Genomic DNA, 25,232 nt, shown 5'->3' on the forward strand with positions numbered 1-25,232 from the left:
TGTTTGGAGGTTTTTCACCTGGGTCCAGTATAGTGGCTGAAGGCGAATCAGTAAGGCTGCTTTCACACTCAGACTTTTGTTTGGGAACCGGTCTCGTTTGCCCAGTTAGCGCGGTTCGTTTGGCATATGTGAATCCAGCAATCGTGCTAGGATTCGGCCAAATTAATCAGTCCGAGAACTCATGAAAGAGGTGGTCTCGGCTCGATTAAAAAAAACTCTGGAGCGGATCGATTGTACTGAGAAAGCGATATGACCCGAGCCCGGCTATATCACAGTGGTTTATAGATATGTAATAGGCATATGACTATATGAAGAGAGAATTATGAGTAGAGCTTTAGGTCATTTCAGATATCCTAAGTCTCCCGGAAGTTTCGGTAGTCTCCCAAAATCGCGCGTCTTCTCCCGGTCCTCAAATACGCTGTGCACCTTTCTCATCCTCCCCATCGCATCCCTCCTTGCTCTTCAGACACCGCCCAACAGCTGAACAGGAATCTGCAAAATAAACCCTGAAACTCCGACCAATATGAGGAGAGTTTACTCACACGTGACTTGTTTTAGCTCTTTTGGTCCGTTTAGAAACTTTGCCGTGTGAAAGCGAACCGCACCAAGTACAAAGAGCATCAATGTAACAACAGCAATCCTCGTTTCGGAACAACTGAATTGATTCACAGGTGTGAAAACACCCTAAGACTCTCTTTTTTGTGTAAGATAAATTACAAATGTCCATTTTTTGGTCAGCCAGGGGATAAAATGAACTAAGGTAACATCATTGTTCTACCTGTCCACTGCTAAAATTACTTTAAAATATGACGTGACCCCCCCCCCCTGTATTAAGGTACCGCTGTGTTAAGGTACAAAAACCTTGTAATAAACAGCCAGTACATTCTCTTATCTTACAGACTTACCTCTCTCTATATATTTATTTCATATAAGTTATATTATTTCAAACTAGTAACAAGTCAATAAAAGTGACTTTATTAAACTGCAGAGTTGAATTTTCAACATCAAAAGCCAAGAGAGCAGAGATCAACGTCCTACAGTGCAATTCACAACTATAAATAAACGGAAAACGCTTGAGTCACAAAAACCGACACTGTTAATTAACAATTTGTTTTACACTTCATTATTATTACAGATTAGGAACTGATTATCTTCAAACAACATCTTTGTGCAAAGTCAAAATCTCAGAAAACAAATCCAAGCCTCGAATGGTTGATTTGAAATGAGAACACATCACTTGACAATAACAAAGGTCAGAAAGTTAAGTGCTATAAAGCCCGCACCTCCATCCTGCACCTACAAGATATTTATATTCACCTGGCGGATATAACAAATCTCAGACTGGAGGGCCACGAGGTCACGCGGAGAAGCCTTTTTCCCCTTCTTTCATAAAGAAATCATCGACTGCAGGTGCTGTCAGTTTTCATAATCAAGCTGCGCCGACCACAAAAGCTCGCCACAGCTTTTAGTGAGTGAGTTGTATTGAATTAATGCGCTTGTCAGAGACTTGTCAAAGGTTCTGAAGTGTTCGAACAGGGCCTTATCAGAGCTGCCACTCTCTCATCCACCCTGCAGACTTTTAAAACCGCCCTGCGCCCTTTTACAACGCCCTTCCCTCGCTGAAAGTTCATGCATCTGAAGTCACGGGTGGCCGCTTGAAATAATAATAAAGTAAATATAAACAGAGGCCAATCTAAATTCATATGATGTGGTTTTTAAAGTGCTAAACTAATGCTCTTACTGTGGGAGTGAAAGTGAAAGTTTTGGAGAGTGAGTTTATCAGAAATGGGAATGTTTGAATTTGATTAATCAGAAATGCTATTTACATACACTCACTGGCCACTTTATTAGGTACACCTGTCTAACTGCTCAATGCAAATTTCTAGTAAGCTAATCACATGGCAGCAACTCAAAGAATTTAGGCATGTAGGGTCAGAAATAGGCATCAACAACATGAAAGCATGGATCCATCCCGCCTTGTATCAATGGTTCAGGCTGGTGGTGTAATGGTTTTTGAACATGACAATGAGTTCACTGTACTCAAATGGCCTCCACAGTCACCAGAGCTCAATCCAACAGAGGACCTTTGGGATGTGGTGGAATGGGAGATTCACATCATGCATGTACAGCCGACAAATCTGCAACAACTGTGTGATGCCATCATGTCTATATGGTCCAAAATCTCTGGGGAATATTTCCAGTAACCTGTTGAATCTATACTACAAAGGATTAAGCCAGTTCTTAAGGCAAAAAGGGGCTCAAATGTGTGCCAAATAAAGTGGCCGGTGAGTATATTTATTTAAAAAATAAATAAATAATAATAATAAACACCACAAGAATGCATTATAGCCTATATATACAGTAGGGGTTTCAAAATTAATATTGTTTTTAGTGCACTGCATCGGTATAGGTTCAGCAATAATCATAACTGGTAATTGTGTACTGATGTCATTTATCTCATATGCGTTCTGTCGTGAGGGAGGTGAGCGCGGGTATTTACAACACTCCAGGCGCCAACTACTTAAAAACGCAGAAACTGTGCACAATTTCACTGCGTGTATGTGTTTTCTGGACAGTCTTTCACTGACACTTAGAGCAGAAGCCCCCATTTCACTGCGATTGAGGGAATAAAAGTGAACTCCATTTCTCTATCTCTCTCTCTCTGTGTGTGTGGCCCATTTCACCTGCTGGCGTGACTTTTCCTCTCGGCTGCTGGCGTGACTTCTGGATATAGGTCTGCATTTCCGGTGAGAGACGGTGTTATGCTGTGCGTCTATGTGTGTGTGTTTATACAGACAGCTTGTTATAGCTGTTATTATCTATTCCAAAAAGTAATGTGATGTACAAGCGCACAAACGGCAGCAGTCACCATGCAAAAGTTAAATCGAAAGTCACGCTTAACTATTTGCCATAAAAAATATTTTCACCCAATCATCTTTCTTACATTATTAATCACTCTCATTGGTTGATGGTTAATGTTTCACACGCAGTGAGCAGTAATGTAAAATAAATAATGAGTATTTTCAAAATAGCAAAGAGGCAGTCAAGCATATTTTCTTTTTTTTTTTTACTACGAGTAAATCTGATGAGGCTGATCAAAAAAGCTGAACATAAACATTACATATATTTCCATATAACGAAAAAGTAGTCAAAACAAATGACAACACTGCTGCTTTTTCTTGTAACAACAGCACAGTGAATAACAGTAAATCTTTTTGATTTTCATTATTTTCTTTACTATTACTATTATTATCATCATCATCATCATCATCATTATTATTATTATTATTATTATTATCACTGTTTATTAACTTATTTATTCTTAATTTGTTTATTTTTTCCATCTTATTTTGTGTTAAAAGATAGAGAAAATTAGATTTTTTTTAAACGTTTTTCTTGTGGAAAACCTAATGCGGTCCAGCCTTACTCAGACTCTGCCTCCAGCAGCCCCAAGGTAAATTATGTTTGAGACCCCTGCTTTAAACTATTAAAAATGTTCATAAGTCACTTGACTTGACTTAGAACTTTTCAACATCAACAGGTGTTGGAAGATAAGTCTTATGATGCAATTCAAAAGCATAAATAAATTTGTAAATCTTTAAAATAAAAACATGCATCAATACAGAAAACTGCTAATTTACAGATATTTACATTGTAGGGCAGGGGTCATCGAACTTGTTCCTGGAGGGCCGGTGTCCTGCAGATTTTAGCTCCAACCCTAATCAAACACACCTGAACAAGCTAATCAAGTTCTTACTAGGTATACTTGAAACACCCAGGCAGGTGTGTTGAGGCAAGTTGGAGCTAAACACTGCAGGGTCACCGGCCCTCCAGGACCAGGATTGGTGACCCCTGTTGTAGGAGTTCATCAAAAAAAAAATCTTAATTTCTGTTCAGAAGACAAATAAATGTCTTAGGGGATTGGAACGATATTAGAGTAATTAAGGGAATTGTATTTCTTTAGTTGAATTATCCCTAAAAATTGTCTAATTAATCGTGCATTTAATAAAAATAAAAACACTTCAATAGGCTGTGTAGCCTGAAGGCAACATGGTACCACAGGATTAAACATTTGAGCTAACCAAAGTTTTCTCAGTAGGTCTCAGATGTGCTAAAGAAAAGGACTGAAACTGCACGGCTTTCTTTCTCAGCAGCTCATGCAGAGCGATGTGAGAAGATTTTTATTTAGCCTTTAATATATCAGCTTGCATTATTGATGGGTTTAAAGGGGGCACGATTAAATATAAAGAACGGCCGTGTGGCAGTCGAGCTGTGAACCGTGTGTGGAATAAAGGCCAGAGTAATACTGAGCACATCCTTCACCTAACATTGACCAGACGCACTTTACATTCATGCATCTGACAGACTCTTTGCTCTTACGATGCATTCAAGTCGTTCATTTTTCAAGTTTGCGTATCAAACGCTTGACCGAACGTCACGCTCTGCCAGCTACCGGAACACTAACAAACAAGACATTATTATAATGCTCAGGATGGAGGGATATTAGCATCATACTGTAACTGAAACCAACAACAATCATTATTTATGAGATGCTTGATCTGACAGACTTCTGATTGGTTAAAAAAAGGCAATAAAATGTACAGCAGAGCATGAAGTATTGCCTTAAACGTTCAATATGTCACTGAAAATATAAACTGCTGTTAAACAGGTTAAATTTACATACATTTTCCAGTCACACATGGTCAAAGCGGCATTGTTGGAAAAAATAAATCTACTTTGCACTGGCGTGCAAGTCATGTTGTGATGCTGATGCTTTACTGCTTTCAACTCATACATTGTCCTTGTATTGAAATAACTGTATACAACTGTAAAGTGGGCCAGACAGAATCCGCAGACAATTTTGGCCATTTCTGTGTAGAAATCTGCAGATAAATGCAAATCCTTTTAAGACAAAATGAACTAAAACATCAGACAGAAAGAATAACTTAAAGGTTTACCATACCAATCCACTTAGATCTGCTTGTTTGTTTAACAAATATTTGTAAATACTCACTGGCCACTTTATTAGATACACCCGTCCAACTGCTCGCTAACGGAAATTTCTAATCAGCCAATCACATGGCAGCAACTGAATGCATTTAGGCATGTAGACATGGTCAAGACGATCTGCTACAGTGCATCAGAACGAGGAAGAAAGGGGATTTAATTGACTTTGAACCTGGCATAGTTGTTGGTGCCAGACAGGCTGGTCTGAGTATTTCAGAAACTGCTGATGTACTAGGATTTTCACACACAACCATCTCTAGGATTAAGAAAATATCTAGTGAGCAGCAGTTCTGTAGGCACAAATGCCTTGTTGATGCCAGAGATCAGAGGAAAATGGCCAGACTGGTTCCAGCTGATAGACAGGCATCAGTAACTCAAATATCCACTCATTAAAACAGAGGTCTGCAGAGAAGCCTCTCCCAACGCACAACAAGTCCAACTTTGAGGCGGATGGGCTACAGCAGTTGAAGCTGAAATGAAAGTATTTAAATAATGCCTTTAGATTGATAATTTACTTCTCGGTAGTATAAGCCATTAAGAACCATCTACTGACCAAAAGGAATTCTGTTTAACCTCATTTACCATAACAGTTGGCATTCCCACATGAAAGTCTACCAAAGATCTGGGAACAGAAGAGAATCACTTTTATTCTTATTCTTAGCAAAATCTTAACATATTGAGCATTTCCTAATTTACATTCAAAGAGAAAATGTATTAACATATTGAGCTGGAAGAAATGGTGTAAAATGTTTAAAAGGAGAACGATCGGGATTCATTCCAACCAGGTGCTTTCTCTACTTTGTTAAAACTATTCTGGAATACAACTTTTTTTTTTTTACTTCAAAACGTCCTCATCTTTTTTTATTACAGGGTCTAACACGGTTTAGTAAAGTGTACCTAATAAAGTGGCCAGTGAGGGCGTATATCATGTGTCAACCAAAGGACTAAAAATATTACTGTAAACACTGCGTTGTAAATAAATAAATAAACATTTGCATAAGTAATAACACAAACTAATATAAAAACAGACTAAATACACATTTACACATTTCATAAGTAAAAAACATTCATTGCTGGGCTAAAAAAAAACCTACAGATCTGCTCTGAGAACAAACATTTATTGAACGTGTTAGTATTAAGGGAAAAACTTATATTGTTTTGATTATTGTAGACTTTTAAACAAGTCTTATTGAAGGCCATCAATTGAGAGAAAACTCAATTTTATTACATATGTTGCATTATAAACATCTTTAATTGTGCTCTGAGGATCAACTAAAGACTTTAACACATGTTTCAGACCTGTGAGTAATTAACAGAATTTTAATATTTGGCTGAACTATCAGTATCATACCAATCTTTCTGCATATTTTAACATCCAGATGGCTGAACGTGCTGCTGTGGGTTATTAACCGAGCAGTGCCAGACAGAAACTGCAGGCTTTTTTTGCAATTTCTGTGCAGTGTTATGAAAACTATAATATACATTATAAAATTGGCAGATTTATGTGGAAAGTAGTATAGGAGCTGAAAATCTAACATTTAAAAATCTAAAAAAAATTCAAAATCTAATTAGAAGCACTTTTCTGGTACTAAAAGCTACAGCAGTTCTCATAAAAAACAAAAATAAAATTTCAGTACATCTTATTAGTTTATTAAAAAATAAATAAATATATTTTTATATTACAAAACAATAGATTAATCAATCAATCAACCTTTATTTATACAGCACCTTACAACAACCAAGGTTGACAAAGGTGCTTGAAGCCGCCTTTCCACTGCACACGACATTTGAATGACAAGACAGAATTTTCAGTTTTGCTGTGCACCATGGGAGAGAAGCTGATCTCGTGGTGTCAGAAATAAAGGAGTGCAAAAGCAAGAGCCTTTATTCTGTGTTCACCATGGTTGAATGAATGAATACTAGAAACTCAGACGGCTAAAAACATTGGAGGGAATGTGGAAACAACATAAAAAATAACACATTTTATTACTCATTTATGAATAGAAATTTATTTTTTAATATAGACTTTTTCTGACACAAAATATAAAAAAAAAAAACTATTTCTCATCTCACGCGCACGGACCTGCTTGGACAACACTGGAATACATCACATCCAGTCAGCCGGTCGCATACGGTCTAGTCGCAAAAGTTGAAATATTTCAATGGCTCTGCAGCTCAATTTAGATCCGAATTTCCCGCATACGGAGATGATCAGAACTCCACGCAGCTCCCAGACTACTCTCCATTGGAAATGGTCTGTCGTGTACATTGGAAACGAGGCTTTAGACCAGTGTTTCCCAAAGTGGAGTAGCGGAACATTGACAAGGCATCACTTGGTGATTCCTAAAGGTTTAATAAAATGTATTTGTCTTTTCAAATGACCATATTTTATCCATTAATTACAAGAGACAAAAAAGTCATTTTTAATAGAAAAAAACAACATGCTTATGAAAAGCAATCAGCCTTTCAATATTTTTTTTCCATAGGATCGTACATTTACGTTAGATTAACAACATGGCAAAAGCATGAGCTGCAGCAGACTGATTTTATAGCACCAGGTTAAACTTTTGACACCTTTATAGTAATCAAATCCATTAAAAATAAATACAAGCCACACCTGAACATTGAGGATGATTGAGGATGAGTGTTTTTAAAGATTACAACCTAAGGGGCCGATCACACCAAACACGCATTTACATTTCAAAAACACGAGGTGCACCACAATGCTTTTTTGTTAAAAAGAAAAAAGGAGAGCGGTGCGCTTTATGTCGTTAGGCAACGACTGAATCAGCTGGGTATTTTGCAAGTGTTAATATTAATATCACTTTATTTTCAGGCTCATTGTTTATATTTACGCACTCATAATAACATGACTTGGAATAACAAAGACTAAGACTCCTCTTGTGTTTCATCTCATAGTATTATGCTTGATATGAGCATATTAATACAAGCTCAAATGAGATTGTTGTGAATTTGACTTAAATTATTTAATAATTACTGGTTAAATGTGTTAATCATGGAATATATATTTTCCATGCAAACATCCACTTTAAAAAGTTCTTAAAGTTTTGGGATTGCATCAAGTGTTATGATGATTGATCTGTATATTCTAAAACCTGTGCAAAATAGAATATTGTAAATTTGACTGAATAGTAAACTTTAAAACCTATTTTTATTGTGTTAATGAGATTTTTTTCTATCAGACAATTTCTTTTCTATTCTCCACTGTAAAAATTATTACATTATTATTATTATTATATTTTATAGGGAATTATTTTATGATGATTGATAAGTAAATATACACAGCAGTGCAAATTCATTAGACTTGTAAATGACTCAATAATAATATTTTTAAAAATCTGTTTTGTGTTAATGTGACTTATTTCTGTCTGATGTTACATGTTCCATGCATACTGCCACTATAAATAAAAATAATTTTTTGAAGGATTTGACATGTGGCATTTAGTTTGCAAAACTTGTGGGGCACTTGGGTCTAAAAAGTTTGCCCTCCACTGGTTTAGTCAAATGGTCTTCATGGACTGCCAACTAAATTATTTGTAGATCTTTGCATGCTTATGTAACAAACCACCACATTTAAAATCTGCATGTGTGAAACTTAAAATCTCTATCAATTCTCAAATCCCTTGATCAATCTTTTAGTCGATGTATGAATTATTAAATACCCCTGACTATTTCAGAGAACTGTGAGTGCTGCATTTCCCTTGTTTGCAAGCAGTAATACTGTAATATAAACACACATACACGCAAAAATAGTTCCGCTGCTTGTTCAAACTACCTATCTGAAATGAATTGAATCAACAATACTTGAGGATTTTAGAGGGGGTCAGCTTCATTGCTTTATGTTCAATCCACTTAAATTGGTTAAAACAATTACATTATATATATAACAATTTATCTGAAAGTGCTGCTGTGGGTTTTCAAAGTACAAAACCAACCATATTGATTTAGTGTTAGCTCAAATGCTTGTTTTGTGGTGAACAATTCAACTGTGCATGTCATTAAGAAAAAAAACATCACATTAAGTTAGTCTGAGATATTTGGCGTGGTCAGAATAACCACGCCCCCTCCAGCTATCAGTTTTGACATCAGAAATGGTCAGGTGTCTGTTAGGTTGTAATTACTCTCCTGATCTTTCTAAATGAAATGCCTACTTTACTACATCCAATCAGCTTGTGGCAGAAAAAAACAAGCCACGCCCACTATTTTATTATTTAATATTTAATTCCTCTAGTCACAATATGAAATTAAAAAAACGGTCATAGCTTCCAGTTTATGCAAACAATAACTAATGGAACTCACCATAAATAAGCACCACGGACTCCTCAATGGCGTGCTGGTAGCTGAACTGCGAGTCCAGCAGGGCTCGGCTGACAAAAGAGCCATAATACGTGGACTGATACCAGCCGACGTGAAGATGGTCGATGTTCACATGCCGGAGACTCCTCATCATCTCCATCTGGTATTGAACTGGAAGAGATGAAGAAAGAGAAAACGAGTTAATATCTGCTTTATGAGGAGTGATTGTGCTGGGTAAAGAAAGTTTGACATTTCCAGGGCCGTTCATTAGTCACAAGGCTAAAGGCTTCGTGCCGGTGCATCATGGGGGATTGTGAAAAAGAGGTGCTTGATGAACAATGGCTTGGTGGATTCCCAATAACAAATCTCATTTATTTGACCAACAGCACAATGCTAATGCTAAGACTACCCCTAGAGGTTTGGTGGATTAGACTATGTTTGGTGTCGTTTCTCACTTGCCCATTTGTGACTCAGTATGTTGGTATTGGCAAAATATTATTAAAAAAAGTTGATATTGATGCTAGTTGTACTGTAAGCTAGATATTAGATGAGATGCACTGTATAAATCATTTAAAATATATATCTATAACTAAATAAAACATAAAAAACTAATAATACATTAAAAAAATCTAAAAATATATGCATTAAATAATCTGAAAATAAATGTAAAAAAATCTAAAAAAATAAATAACCTATTAATAAACAAAAACCTGAAAAATGTATAAAAATCTAAGATTAAATTGGAAAAAAATTAAACCTAAAGATGCATTTAAAAAAAAATTAAAAAATACTTAAAATCTAAAGATAAATAAATAAAAACAAAAATAAGAAAAATCTAAATTTAATAAGCCTAAAAAAACTAAAAACAAAAATTCTAAAAAAAAATGAAAAAAAAAAATGTAAATAAATAAATATATAAATAAAATGTTCAAAATCTGATTTTTTTAAAAGCCAAAAATTAAACAATGAACATAAATAAAACCTAACTGTGTGTGTGTGTGTGTGTGTCTGTGTGTGTCTGTGTGTGTCTGTGTGTGTCTGTGTGTGTCTGTGTGTGTCTGTGTGTGTCTGTGTGTGTCTGTATATATATAAACATCAAAACTCATGCAATAAATATGCAAGTTATTTTAGAGATTAAAATTAAAATTTAATAACTTAAACCGTTTAACTAATGTATTTTAATGTACTCACAATGAAAGACATTTTAAATATTTAATGGATTAAAAAAATTAAACACAAGTAAAACCGTTTATAGTTATACTTAAGGTTATTTAAAATAGGATAAATCAATAGATTCATAAGATTAAGCAGAAACATGAGCTCATACCTAATGCTTACAAGAACTCATCCATTAAAAAAAAAAGTCATCATCCAACAGTCATCTGTACGACCACGTCTACTCAGAGAAACTACACTAATGCACAGATTGCTAATAAACCCCAGCACACCTCAAGTAAGCATCCCAAGTCTAATTCATCTCCATACTAAAATGTCTGTGCATAGTCTAGAAAACAATCCTCCAGTCAGTGCAAGTCTGCTGGCACGATCTGGCACAGGCAGACAGGAGGAAAAGAGAGAAGAAGGCCAGCAGATTATGGGGAGAGATGTCAGCGCTTCAGAAAGCCGGGTGAAGAGGGGACAGCAGTGAACTTTAACAAGGATTTACACAGGGACAGCTCACTTTCACGTCTGCAGGAGAGAGAGAGAGAGAACAGATGAATCGCTCTGAACAAACCAGAGACAGACTCCACACCTCCACTCAGATGTAGCTGCTTATAAATAAACCCTACTGGGAGGTGAGCAAACGTGCGCTGCAAGCTCCAGGAGACATGCTAAAAGAGACTGGCTTTCTTTCTGGATGAAGCCGATTCAAATCCATGCACCGGGGAGAGTCTAATTGCCTGTGCCGGCTTTTTCCAGGCAGTTGCAGGAGTAGGAGAGAGAACTGTGGGGTTGAGGATCCGGATCCTGACATGCTGTCGCTGTTTGGGATTTCAGTCACACCGGATGAAAGCCAAAGGAAGGAATTGGTATTAGTAATGCTCTGGGCTGGATTATTCATGGATGATTGCGATTGCAGCTTATTTACAAGCAAATTGGTCAATTCTGGTACTAATATCTAACTTTTATAATCTGTCTCTATACTAGCTTGATATATATATATATTATTTTTCATTTAAAGGGGTGGTCCACTATCATATCATATTTTAAACTTTAGTAGATGTGTAATGTAGCTGTGTGAACAAACAACATCTCGGAATGTATAATGCTCAAAGTTCAATGCAGCGAACAAAGTTTGGGGACAACAAAAAATACATCCAGGCTAGTGAGAACACAAACGCTTCAGGTTTCGTGCACACCCTGCTGTAATGTTAAAGCAGAAAAATCTAAAATGCCGTCTAAACGCTGCTATTTCCAAAGCATCTTCTGTTTCTGTATTTGGGTTTTCAAAGGACGCGACACAAAGAGAGAAGTGCTTACAGTTTAATTTTAATCATGTTCCAGAGAATTATAAAAATATATATATAGCTAGCATTTGACAAAGGAGAGCTTCCAGAATCTCTCCCAGTTCAGTGCTGGATTCAGCTAATACCTCCTCAAAAAAGGAGCATCTCCAACAATAATAGAAGTATGGGTTGTGAGCCACGACCTGCACGCATTTTTAATTTGATAAAATTGATCTATTACGTGCACAGTTTCTACTGTTAACGGTATGTTGCAGCAAGGACGCAACCAAGAAGTAAACAACAGAAAATGCTGTTTGGCACTGCTAACAGTTTAGCTACAAATTCATATTTATCAGTCAAACTGCTGTAAACACCCAAAATCTTCAGCAACGCTGCTGTGTCTCTGTATGCTGCCCTTTCAGTGTCTCTCTAATCAGCTGCTTTCCGTGCCTTCTAAATCTCAAAGAACAAACTCAAAAGATATGGGAACGTTTCATATTACTTACACATGCTTACTTTGAATAAATATAAGACACTTGTCAGATTTTATTTTAGAGAGCAGGCTTCAGGTATCTAGTGTTTTTTCTGCTGCTTTTTTTTTACCTCTTTTTGGGTGTTTTTTTTTATTTATTTATTTATTTTATTTAGAGATTATTTTTATTTGGATTTAAAACACTTTTGTCCAATGACTTGCCTATTAAGCGGAATACTAGTATTTTACAAAATAGCTAGTAAAATACTATGTACCGTTATAATGGGTAAAACAAAACAAAAAAATAGTTATTGGAAATTGAATAAACTATTGTTTAAAAATGTGTCAAAGAAAAAAAAAAATCTCTCCATAAAACAGCATTTGGGATTTAATTTTAATTTTTTGTAAAGACCTAAAACTTCACTGGAGGGCTTCATTTTTTTCTTTAACTGTATCTGAAATTCAAAGTGTTAAACTGAGAAAAATCTAATACACGTGATTTAATTATGCACTATTGACTTGATTTTCAGACAAAGTAGAAATTGTTCGTCATATTTTATTTACTATATTTATTAGGTTAAAAAAAATAATCAAATAAGATCAAGGGCTTTTATTTTCTTGAATATCCAATCTTATTTATTGTACAAATAAGCCATTTTGTATATTTTCTAAACCTTGTTTAAAATAAAAACTTGGACGATCCACCCAGCCACAGTGACAGTATATTGTTAAGCTATATTAAACCTACACGCATGAAAACCCTATATAGTCTCAACCTATATTTAGTTTTTTCTTTGACCTTACAAATTGTACTTTTTTTTTTATGATAGAATTAGGTTTAGGTTCAGCTGTGTCGTCTTCGTTTTCTGTCTGATTCAGGGACAAACTGATACGATTAAAAGCTACTGTTTACACAGTGCAAAAGGGCACACTTGTAGGGTGAGATACACGTGATGTGGAGCCGATCCGCGAATTACAGCACACTATGTTGGCAGACCAATCAGAGCCTCTTGGCAGGCTTTCGGAGGAACTAGGAAATATGACAGTTCATGTTAGCGGAGTAGCTGTATATAATCTATGGGTGTTTCTCAATGCCAAGTACACAAAGTTAGGACTTGCGTCCTTGAAAGTTCAGACTTGCCAAGTTCAGACTTGGAAGGACTAACTACTGAGGACATAAGTCGGGTACTTCTGAAATGGATTAGCCGGTTACTTTATAAAGTCACTTAACTCACCATGGATTCATCGGTTTCACTTTACATTAAAAATAAAATGATTTAATTATATAAAGCACAGCCTTATAATTAATATCATATTAATATTATAAATCTTTATTTGATTTATGAAAATGTAAACAAATGTGAAGTGAAATGGGTTATTATACACAGACTTGTCTTCTATTATTAGATTTAATAAACAACAACGGACATTATACAAGTATAAAATACAAGACGAAAACAAGAAATAAAAATAACATTAAGCAATTTCTTAAAGACAAACCTCATAGAACACTAACATAATTAAAGACAATTATAAAAGATGGCAAAAATAACACACCTGAGAACAAATGATAGATTTATAAGACCAAAAACTGCCCGTTAGATATGCATGAGCACACACAGCTTTGCATCTTACAAACACAACCAAGCCTTAAAAATACACTGTGGACCACCCCTTTAAAAAAGGCAATTCAGGCATTGTGCAACATTTAGAAAAAAAGTCAACTGTCTGATTCTGATTGCAAATTATTTACAAGAATTGTCCAATTCTGATACGCATCTCTTACATTTTTATGGGTTTTTTTTTTCTAGTCTAGCTTTATATTTTTTTTCTTTTAAAAAGGTATTTAATTGCTGCACATCTGTTACAAACTGTCAGGCCTCTAGACAGCCAGCAACACAAACAAGAGCCCACACAGTCAATCAAATAATTCAAAAATGAAAATATAATAAAAAAATTTAAACAATTACTAAATTCAAAATAAATTATATTTCAAAACAAAAGAGAAGTGATTAAGCTGGGATTGTAAGGCTATCCTGGCTCAATTTAGCTGTAACTCAGCTGCATCAAAGCAGACAAAATTAAGCTCAAGTTACAATGGAGATTTGTTATTTGCAGCTAGCCTGAATATTTTTATTCACTTTCCAATGAATATAAACAAGTTTTGGTGCATTAAAAAAAAAAAAAAAAAAAAGTTTTATTTAACAGTTATATTAATTAAAATATTCATGTATAGAAAGAGAACACATTTAGAGTCAAAAAAGAAATTGCTTTTATATTAATATATATATATATATATATATATATATATATATATATATATATATATATATATATATATATATATATATATATATATATTAGATTCATGATAAATTAATTCCCTGAGTAACATGATTGTCCACTGACAACAAGATGATCCTAGCACCAAAACGGGACTATAAGCCTATGACCCATGCATATTCTAGAAAGCAAATGTACAATCACAAACATAATAAAAAACATTCTTTTAACTTAAATAGAGTATGCTCTGCACCTTCCCAGCATTATTACAGTCTCAATTTCAAAGACAAGCCGCCCTTCGGAAACACAAAACAAGATAATCCACAGACACACAATAATTACCCAAGACTGACTAAATGACTGTGTGTGTGTGTATGCGTGTGTGTGCGTGTGTGTGTGTGTGTGTGGACTGGCAAACACTCAACAGGTGTATCTGAGGCCCTCTTGACCAGCATCATGAAACCCAACATTACTACAAGATGCTGTAAATCAAACATCTCCTCCACAGAAACAATATTTCACTGAACATACAAAATCTCATCAAATATCAAGAGGATTAGGTCTCAATCAGAGGAAGCACGTGTTTGTGAAGAATAAACTCAAGTCATAAATTAGTGTTGGTGTAGTAGGGTTGGCCGATATTATGAAAATCTTATATCACGATACGATTTATCTCATATCCTGAGAAGTGATTTACATCAAGTCATACTATAATTTATGTAAAATTCAAGCAATTAATATTTATATATAATAAACAATATTTGTTTATAGATCACAGGTAAAAAAAAAGGGGGGAAAACGCCATTTATTTTTACATTAATATATATACACATGTCTTGAGTGATCTTTATTTGAATGTTTGATTAAAAAAATGGAAAAATATAAAATAGAAGATTACAAATGATTACAGCTCCAATATTAAAAGATAAATAATAATAATAATAATAATAATAATAAATACTAAACTTAACCATTGCAACTATAGCAAACTATAGAAAAAATAAGATAAAATAATAGTAAGAACGGAAAAAACAGAAGCACAGATGGACGGTGGACCAAATGAACAAACGATAGACCGACAGAATGATAGAACAAACTAGAGAGAACAAGAAAAAACAATAAAACAAATGATATAACTAACAAACGATACACAGTACGATAGAAAGAACAAACGGATCGAGAACGAACGAGAACGAACAAATGAGAGCGAACATACAGTAGACAGAACAAGAACGAATTAACAAACGATAGACAAAACGAGAACGAACAAACGATAGACAGAACGAGAACAAACAAACGATAGACAGAACGAGAACGAACGAACAAACGATAGACAGAACGAGAACAAACAAACGATAGACAGAACGAGAACGAACGAACAAACGATAGACAGAACGAGAACAAACAAACGATAGACAGAACGAGAACAAACAAACGATAGACAGAACGAGAACGAACGAACAAACGATAGACAGAACGAGAACGAACGAACAAACAATAGACAGAACGAGAACGAACGAACAAACAATACAGAACAAATGATAGACAAAGATAGAACGAACAAACGAGAGCCAGAACTATAAAATGAACAAACGATAGACAGAACGAGAACAAACAAACGATAGACAGAACGAGAACAAACAAACGATAGACAGAACGAGAACGAACGAACAAACGATAGACAGAACGAGAACGAACGAACAAACAATAGACAGAACGAGAACGAACGAACAAACAATACAGAACAAATGATAGACAAAGATAGAACGAACAAACGAGAGCCAGAACTATAAAATGAACAAACGATAGACAGAATGAGAATGAACATTAGATCAAATGATAACAAACAAGTGATAGAACAATAGAACGAACAAATGATAGACAGAACAATAGAACAAAGAACCCATAGACAGAATGAGAACTAACGATAGATCAAATGATAGAACAAACAAGCAACAGACAGAACAATAGAAAAAAACAGACAGAACAATAGATCAAATGATAGAACGAACAAAAAAAGAAACAAACAAATGAAAGATAGACAGAACGATAGACACAAAACGAAAAAAAAAAAAAATATTGCATAGCCATGTCGGCTTAGGAAAAAATAAAATAAAACTCCCAATATTCTCCAAATGAGACAGAAACGAGTGTACACGATTCAATCTCATTCACATGGAAAAGCATATGGCTTTAAAATGTACAAAACCCAAACATAAAGCGAAACATTGGCTTGCTTTAAAAGCACAGTGGCTCTCTTGCGTTTCCCAGACAGCTTGATAAAAGCATAATAAAGTGGAAGAACTATTCTTCATTTCCGTTACATCCTCCAAGCAGCACTTTGGGCTCTCAGCAGAAGATGATATTCCTCGGAGAAGAGCACTTCCACCAATCGTGCGGAACGTGGCGCTGGCAAAACTCTTCTTTTTGCTATTCCACGCCCATCCCAGCCGGCTCCACTGAAGACAGGTGACTGGCAGACGACGCATCCAGAGATCGGTCCCCGAGCTGCGTGCGTGGAATGAATTCAGTGTTCAAGCATTTGCTTTGGCAAATTCGAGCGTGCCCACCAGGCCTTACAACTAAATTCATCACCGCGAGGTCCTGACAGGCGACGTTGAATATGAATGAGACACGGAATTGTAATTTGTTCCGAAACTCTTGGTTGGCTTCCTTCAAGCGAATGCACGAGGGGGGACGACGTTTTAAAGAACTAAATTGAAGCCAAACAAGCGATTCAAATCTTCAAGCCCAAAAATAAACAGTCTCGCGGCCCCGCTTCTAGTGGAAAGACAGCTCTGCCATAGTAAACAATCCCTACAGTGCTGTAAAGGCTGATGGGTATGAGGCAACACATTCAGACCGAGATGCAATTTGCATTCCCATGGAAGCTTCACAATGACACTTTTTGATGTGAAACCCACTAAAAAATACCCCTGCTAAATGAGGCGAGGATGAGAAGACGTATACGCGACTTTTACAATGGTCACCAAAGGAAAGGTAAAGAGTGAAACATCGACTTTGTCTCGCAACAATGAGCACAACGGCTTTTACACCTGCAGGATTGGTTTTTCAGGACAAAAACCCACCAAATAATGTGGGATGCAAGACGGGATGACATAATCAAAACCTCAATTAATTGAACACTTTGGTTATTAAACAATTTTATTTTTAATTATTTAGTTGCTCATACTTAATGTCATTTGTATATGAAAAAATTACATTTCAGTTTTAAGTGTAAAACGCTCTGAAAAATAGAAATATTTATTTTTTCCAAAAAAAAAAAAAAAAAAATCATTTCCATGTCAAAAGTAGAAAGTAAACGGCACATCTTGTAAGCAAATGTATATTTTAAATGGTCATGTGGAAAGCAGAAAAATTATTTCCATGTTTTGCAATTTAATATAATTTTAAAGGTGCAGTATGACTGACACCCAGTGGGTAAACTAGGTAATGTACGCCTAGTTCAAAACGCATGCTCAGGTTGTCAGATTGACGACACCAACAGGAGCGAGCCTAAAGGCTGATTTAAGTCACGTTCTAAATAACAGCATGCAATAGAAGGAAACCTTCTAATTCTTGCAGCTGTACAGAAAACTGAAAATTGATCACCTCAGGTACACCTCATGTGCTTTTTTCAGTGTTAAATGCTAATAATGCGAGTTTGTAAGCCGCTTAAAATGGAACTTTGGAAATGTGACTCAGTGCAAGAAAACACGTATCAGTGATTTAACATGTGCATCTAATACTGTTCAAGAGGTTTAATATGTATTAATTAGATTATGACCCTTATTTCGTTGGAGTGCACTATTCCGTGCTTCTAAATGGCTGTATTTAAATTTCTGTCATGTTTCAACTGGTGCAAACAGCCAAATTGCTTCACATAATGCTTGCGTTCGTAATAATTATATTATATGCTAATTAATAACCAACTCATGTGAAACTCTGAATCTGTGTCTTATTTCGAAGTCTGCTATGGTCCAGGTCAGGGTTTTTTTAAACTGTGAGGCGCGCCAGCACCTACTAAGGGTGGTGTAAAACATTGAGGCATGTACTCGAGTAAATTATGACGATTTTTATGCATTCACTAGAGGGAATAATATGATTAACGTTAGCTCCACAGCCAACTATCAGGCACCTGTAGAGTTTATGCGTTTCAGTTAAATATATACAAATAAAATGGAGTGGATGCTTTTTAAAACTAATGATGGTGAATGAATGAATGAATGATAATCAAACCGGTGAGCCGTCTGACATTAAAAGTACCCTTCTGAATGCTTTGAGCCTTTCTGACTGAAAGAAATACAGTTTTTCACCAAGGCAGCCCACGGTGCTGAAATATAATTGGCTAAACTGGCATCGGATGGGTTAAATTACCAAAACAAAGACAGACATTCACACACGAAATGCACATTTTCAAATCAGAATATCTGACTTTGGCACTGTTTTTCAGATAAAAAAAAAAAATGTTAACTTGGCAAGTTTCTTCTATATCCGCAAACATATTATGCTATTTTGTATGCTTAAGAGTCAAAAACTTAAATACAGCACCTTTAAATAATACAAAAAATATGTAAAATTCTAAAAAAATGACAATAAAAAAATAACTAACAATAACGACAACAAATCAGAGCGAACATTATTTTAATTATTAATGGTAAAACTTTCTCGCTCGCTCGTTTGATTTGCTGAAGCAAAAATGTGGATGGCAGCTGGTGAAGAAATATGCCGTCTATCAGTTTTGGTTTCACTTTGATTAATCTCCCAGGCCTTGAGTATTAAATATCAGTTTGTAGTTAAAAAACAAAACAAAGCAAAAAAACACTTCAGAGTAAGCGTGCTCCCTTTAGCATTTTGAACTGGTATTTTAAGGTGAAAACTCGGTCCCTTGATCATCAGAGGAAGCTCAAGTCTCATTTAGGTGTTGAAAAGCTGGGATTGCAGAGCGTTGTGTCCTATTGTTGCAGCAGCTAAAGGTTCTCAGTGCGGTGGTATAATTCAAAGCGTAAGCAGCACTTGAGGGTCAAACTTCACCCGACCCAAATTACTTAGCCTCGGTTACGCCACCACAGGAAGGAACATTAATTTGGTGATACAGTGGGCTCTGCTGTCAAGCCTCCAGTCTGAAACACAAGCCGAGTGGGAGGAAAAGACGTCATTACCTGGACGAGTGCTGACATTTGATTTGTCAGCGACTGTGCCAGAAAATTCTTCCCCTGACGAAATCCGCCATTAGGCCAACGCGGCCCTTCTATGTAGAGTGACACAGGTAATAAGAACTCATGTCAGGCAGGGGGGGGAATAATTTATTTCCTTTTCCAAGGGCCTGATTTCTTAGTGTCAGGGCAACCATGAATTCAGTTTGGCAAACAGGCCCGTCAAACATGAGAGCAATAACTGGCGTCTGGAATTGCACGCTTTCACATCCACCACTTCTCGGGTCATGTACCGCTCGGGCACACATTGTAATTCATCAAGGCTCGGAGTTGCAAATGGATTGCTTATTATTGGCCAGAGCTGATAGACTCGGCCCGTAGGCTAGAAGACATGAAGTATAATGCCAGCGCAATTTCATTCCACTCTCTTTTCCACACGTCCATTAACAACCTGGCACTACCAAACAGAAGCGGCATACCAAATCAAACATCAAGGGCATGTTTTTGCACCGCAGGTCCATCTGTAATGTGTTCTCGCACGCTTGCAAACACTCGCGACACGCATCTGATTTACGACCAATTCACCGTAGTGCAAGAACCAGCTGAGGAGCCGCAGCAAGGCAAGATGTTCCCGATCATGTCAGATAGGAGACTGTAAACATTTGATTGCTTCAACGCGTTGCATGAATGATTGATTGCAGGCACTCCGATTGCAATAACATGTTTGGGTTTTATAATGCTGATCAAGTTCATAAAATGCAAATCAATCGGCACTTTGACACATTCAGCAAAAAAAATGAAAACCTGTGGCTCCTTGTAATACACCGAGGTGTTACATACAATTATGCAACAGGAAGCTCGCACTCCAGACTGACATGAACAGGTTCAGGACTATTTACAGAGGCCGTGGAAAGTTAGAATAATCTAAATAATGATCATTCTGTTGAACAGGCTTTTATTCTAGAGATGCACTGATATAATGTCAAAAAATGATGAGTACTGGCAGATACATATACCAGCACAGTATTCACATAATAAAATTTCTACACCTCAGATAACCTATGATGAAAATCATCTTTTGTAAGCTGTTTGGACTGAACTGTGTGTAGGTACAGTGTGTCCGCTGTCATACTGGGGTGATTTAAAGACAGTAAGTCTCTTTTTTTTTTAATTTCCTGACGTTAAATTAGGATCCAAATCTCTACCATTTTGAGGCCGACCACAACATGGCGTGGGAGTGGGGTTTCCCTGCCCACCGAATTGTCTGACATCCGGAAATTAAAATGTCTCCGTGGTAACACATATAATCATATCCACAAGACAGGACATGTGCAAAGCAACTGGGATAAAAAGATTTGTTCAGCTCTCTGTGATCATCTGCAGCTCATCAATAAGTTTTACAAGTTTAAAATGTTTTTAAAAGTGCATATTGAAGCCACGAAATGGGTACGTAATTCATCACCACAGCCACATAGTGCCAGTACAATTATAAAAGACGCTTTAATACCGGTTTGTATACATTAAATCAGGTTTATTTTGTACATTAACATAACGGATATTCATATATTAGCATGTATCTTGTCACATTTGCCGTGCAAAATAAGTGCAAACGATAAAAGTGCGTGTACATGAACTTTATAACGACATTGTGTGCGACTAAGGCTTTGATCAACTCCACAAAAAACATCACATTTTTATGCTTTTCCAGCACCTAAGCACCACAGTAAATCGCGTTTATATATGATGTATGTACTTTTTCACATTTAAATCCATCGTCATTTAAAAAAAAAAAAAAAAAAAAACACAGTATGACATTTCAACTTAAATTGTTGAATACTTTGGAGCATAGATTTATTAGGAAAGTTCACAAAAAAAATTATAGAAATAAACAATAATAGATTAATAAAATGTAAAAAATGATATCTTTTAAGTTTGGTCTCTTTCTACCTAAAGTTGATCTCTCAAAAAATGAGCTTACAGTCAGATTTTGTTTGGGTGTAGTAGTAGACATGTCTGTTTTAAACTATGTGCTCCGTTTTGTGTTTTTAGGTGCAAATATGCATTCTGCGTGAATGTGTCCTAAACATGCGCATGCAGTGAACATTTAGCAGTGAAAATTTGTTACACTGCAACAACTTTATGCACTCGCACAAATGCTCCCAAATTTATTTTGAGCTTGCACAGATACAATTTCTGGCACAAATGCAACCAAAACGATCATAATTTCGAGCCCTGCAACTTTCCTAACCTTGAAAACACTATTAAAAATCAAGCATTTTCCAGGATTTCCAGCACTCGTACGAAACCAGTGTTATAAAATGCATTAACGATTAATAAAAAAAAGGCCTATTTATTCACATACTCACTTTTGGAGGGCTTAACGTCACAGAATGGTACATGAGCAACTTCAGATTTTAATCAGTCCCACCTGGTTGATACCTGATCTGGCAAAAAATTGTGATGTTGAAGCTGATATCGGATCTGAGTATGGAACCTGCACATCCAGTTTTGTCAAAGTGTTAGCAGTCAATGATTTTTATTTTATGAAATCACCAAGAACCACAGCTTCAGATATTTTAAAATCTCTTTAAAAATTAATAAGATGGGAATATAAGTTATATCACATTCAAAAACATGACTAATGGATGATATACGGAAGTGGGATAAATGTATGCCACTGCCTTTAACTTTTTAAGTGCATCAAACCAGAGATCTCATAATGACGGATTCAAAAAAACTGCAAGAAAGTTGGACATTAGTTTAATAACCTAAAACCTTACCCATTCATTACAGTGCACTAAACATATTAACACTACAAATGGCTTTATCAGCAGCTCTGAAATGATACAAAGTTTGATTCGAAGAACCACCATCATAACCCCATCAACAATTATAAAACACAGAATGACATCATCTACATACATCAACTGCAGGTTAACCATGCTTGCATAATAACTTGTTAGTTACTAGTTAATTAGTTAAATTGGCAACTAAAGTTATGTAAACTAATCGCATATCTGATTTAAATTGTAATGCAACAGTACAACTGCTTTGAAACAATAATTATGGTGTAAAGTACTATACAAATAAACTTAAATTGAATGACATTACAACAATATTCAGTCTGACAAGCAAAAAACAAAGCCTGCAAGGATAATAATCCTAGATTCCAACTTGATTTTCCCCCCAATGAACCTTGAGAATAAGCCAAGACCATACCGAAAGACAATGCCACGGCTCCTTCAGGCTGCAGCAGTGACAATCAAATGGATAGAGGTCTGCATTATGCATGCGTCTCAGCCATCCAAAGCTGCAATTCTCTAATTTGATACGGCTGTACAGCCTGCGTGATGCTACTGCAAAACGGCCAATCCGAAACGCCAGCTTTATCCCCAAAAACATTAGGCCAGATGATTCGAAGCCACCGCTGTGCACGTTCAACCAACAAAGGTCAACACCGGGCCCTCTGACACCCACCATTCTTCTATCTGGAATAACAAGATCCCTCCCGTTGTGACAATCTACTGCGTCACTGCTTACAATAGGCGGGCTCTGCCAATACCAGACAAAGCTGCAGTACTGCAAACACAACCCTGGTTCATTAAGCACAAACCACAGCCAGACATACTATAAAGACAGCAGGCCAAATGCATTACCTCACTCTAGAGCGTTGTGGGCATTAGTCGGGGTAAACGCCATATTTAAATAAACGCAAATGAAAACGAGGCTGTAAGAGAGAGTTTGGCATCAATGGTTTGCACGATTGCATCCAGAGTTATGCGCAATTCAGAACTGCTTAACGCACCACTGTGAATGCAAATTAAACTTTCCACAGGAAGTAAAGAATCTGCAAATGACAGAAAGAGGATTGAACTAACTATAACTAATATTAAATTTAGCAAATGCAAAGCATGCTGTAAAAAACTAGATCTCTTAATCAATAAGCCAACTTAAACTTCAAACTCAGAAGCTTTAACCCTTAAATAAAGGTACAAATGGGTTCACAACTTGAAGTACAAATCGAAATGCCACATCTTCAGAAGATAATATATGAGCCATGAGTTTCCTATTGACATTTTGCAATACTTTATTATGTAACATGACAAGCAACATGACTAATGAAATATGCAGAATAAGCTATACAAATTATTAAATACAAATTTAATTATTCATAAGCTTTGGTCACAATGCCAAACATCGGTTTCAATGGTGTCAGTAATGGAAATCTTGGACTGTGGACAATGTGAAACATGTTTTGTTCTCTGATGAGTTCACCTTCACTGCCTTTCCCACATCAGAAAGAGTTATGGTGTGGAGAAGCCTCCAAAGAAGCATACCGCCCAGACTGTTGCCTCCCCAGAGTAATCATGGTGGTGGATCAGAGATGGTTGGGGCTGCAATATCATGGCATTCCCTAGGCCCAATACTTGTGGTAGATAGTCTTCCTTGCCAAAGACTACTAAACCAAACCATGTGCAAAGGACCATGGTTTAAACATTGTATCCTGAATAGGGTTGTAACGGTATGAATTTTTTACGGTATGATAATCGTCTAAAACAATACCACGGTTTGACGGTTTCGCGGTATACGGTATTAAATAGTAATTCTCATAGCAAAGACCCTGAAAAGAATAAGAACACGTTTTCTGACTGAACAAAGGTTTTATTTCAACAAACTTTTGAAAGAACCATTTTAATAGAACTATAGAAGTCTTTTATAAAAATAAACTGAAAAATCTCCCATTTTAATAAATTATATTAGAAGGAATAAACAAGCAAGGTCTTATAAACTTAAACTGTCCTTCCTTATAAGCAGGATAAATGGGAGACCAAAAGTGCAATACCAAGTTTATGGCTGTAAACATGTATTTAAAGCGTTGTTTTTTTTTCAGTCTAGGTTGTGATGAAGAAATGTAAGCATGTTGAGATTTTCAGGACTTAATCTTGACCGCTGAGGTGAGAGAATGTGTCCACTTGTACAATGAACAAATAAAAAAATAATAAATAATGTGTCAAAGTCCAAATAAACATGGTGCAAATCCTCAGTAAAAAAAAATAGATATATTTACTATACTATAAATAGTTACATAACGAAACTAGATTCAATATGGAACATCCTTAGGTTTATGTGCCAGCATGGATATGGTTGTCTGTGGATATGGATTTGTATTTGGTTGTCTGCAATGCAGACAAACAGCTGCACCTTCATTTGTGTCTTTTGAAAACAGCAAGAGCAGCAGTTCGTCTTTGCTGTGTCACTCTTTTGTCATGTTTCTGTGCTGCTGTGCATGCAAAAGTACTTAGTATGAGAATTATTTCATGCAAAAAATGTTATGTGAAACAGCACTGGAAAGCTGAGATTCTCTTCTTTATGCCAATCTTTGAATTGTATGAATCGGATCAGCGGATCAAAAGTTATTAAACATTTAAGAGCAATACTTATTTTTAGCCGCGGGCGGCTGTCTCGGTCTTTAAGGGTTAAAACCGTTGATATGCAATTGTTCATGGTATGATAATCGTGCACGTTCAAATCGTGGTAAACCGTCATACC

General features: G+C 36.0%; 1 protein-coding gene and 1 long non-coding RNA gene across 4 annotated transcripts in view; both read right to left on the reverse strand.

Annotated features, from left to right (window-relative positions):
- Window positions 1-25,232, reverse strand: part of eif3ha (eukaryotic translation initiation factor 3, subunit H, a) — a 117,574-nt gene that overhangs the window by 43,481 nt on the left and 48,861 nt on the right. The window contains 1 exon segment of one of the 2 annotated variants that reach the window (NM_001003763.2): window positions 9,328-9,495. In NM_001003763.2, coding sequence (NP_001003763.1) covers window positions 9,328-9,495 — 168 coding nt within the window. 2 annotated transcript variants of the gene reach the window in all.
- On the reverse strand, window positions 3,053-6,411 carry LOC147833502 (uncharacterized). 2 transcript variants are annotated; one of them, XR_015512321.1, is made up of 3 exons: window positions 5,974-6,411; window positions 3,851-5,013; window positions 3,053-3,697 (listed from the first exon to the last, which is right to left on the reverse strand). It is a non-coding gene; the product is annotated as an uncharacterized LOC147833502 (long non-coding RNA). The 2 variants fall into 2 exon arrangements; XR_015512320.1 differs by lacking the exon at window positions 5,974-6,411 and having other exon boundaries at window positions 3,851-5,793.

This window comes from Danio rerio, chromosome 16 (genome assembly GCF_052040795.2).
Source record: "Danio rerio strain M-AB ecotype USA chromosome 16, GRCz13ab, whole genome shotgun sequence".
NCBI lineage: Eukaryota > Metazoa > Chordata > Actinopteri > Cypriniformes > Danionidae > Danio > Danio rerio.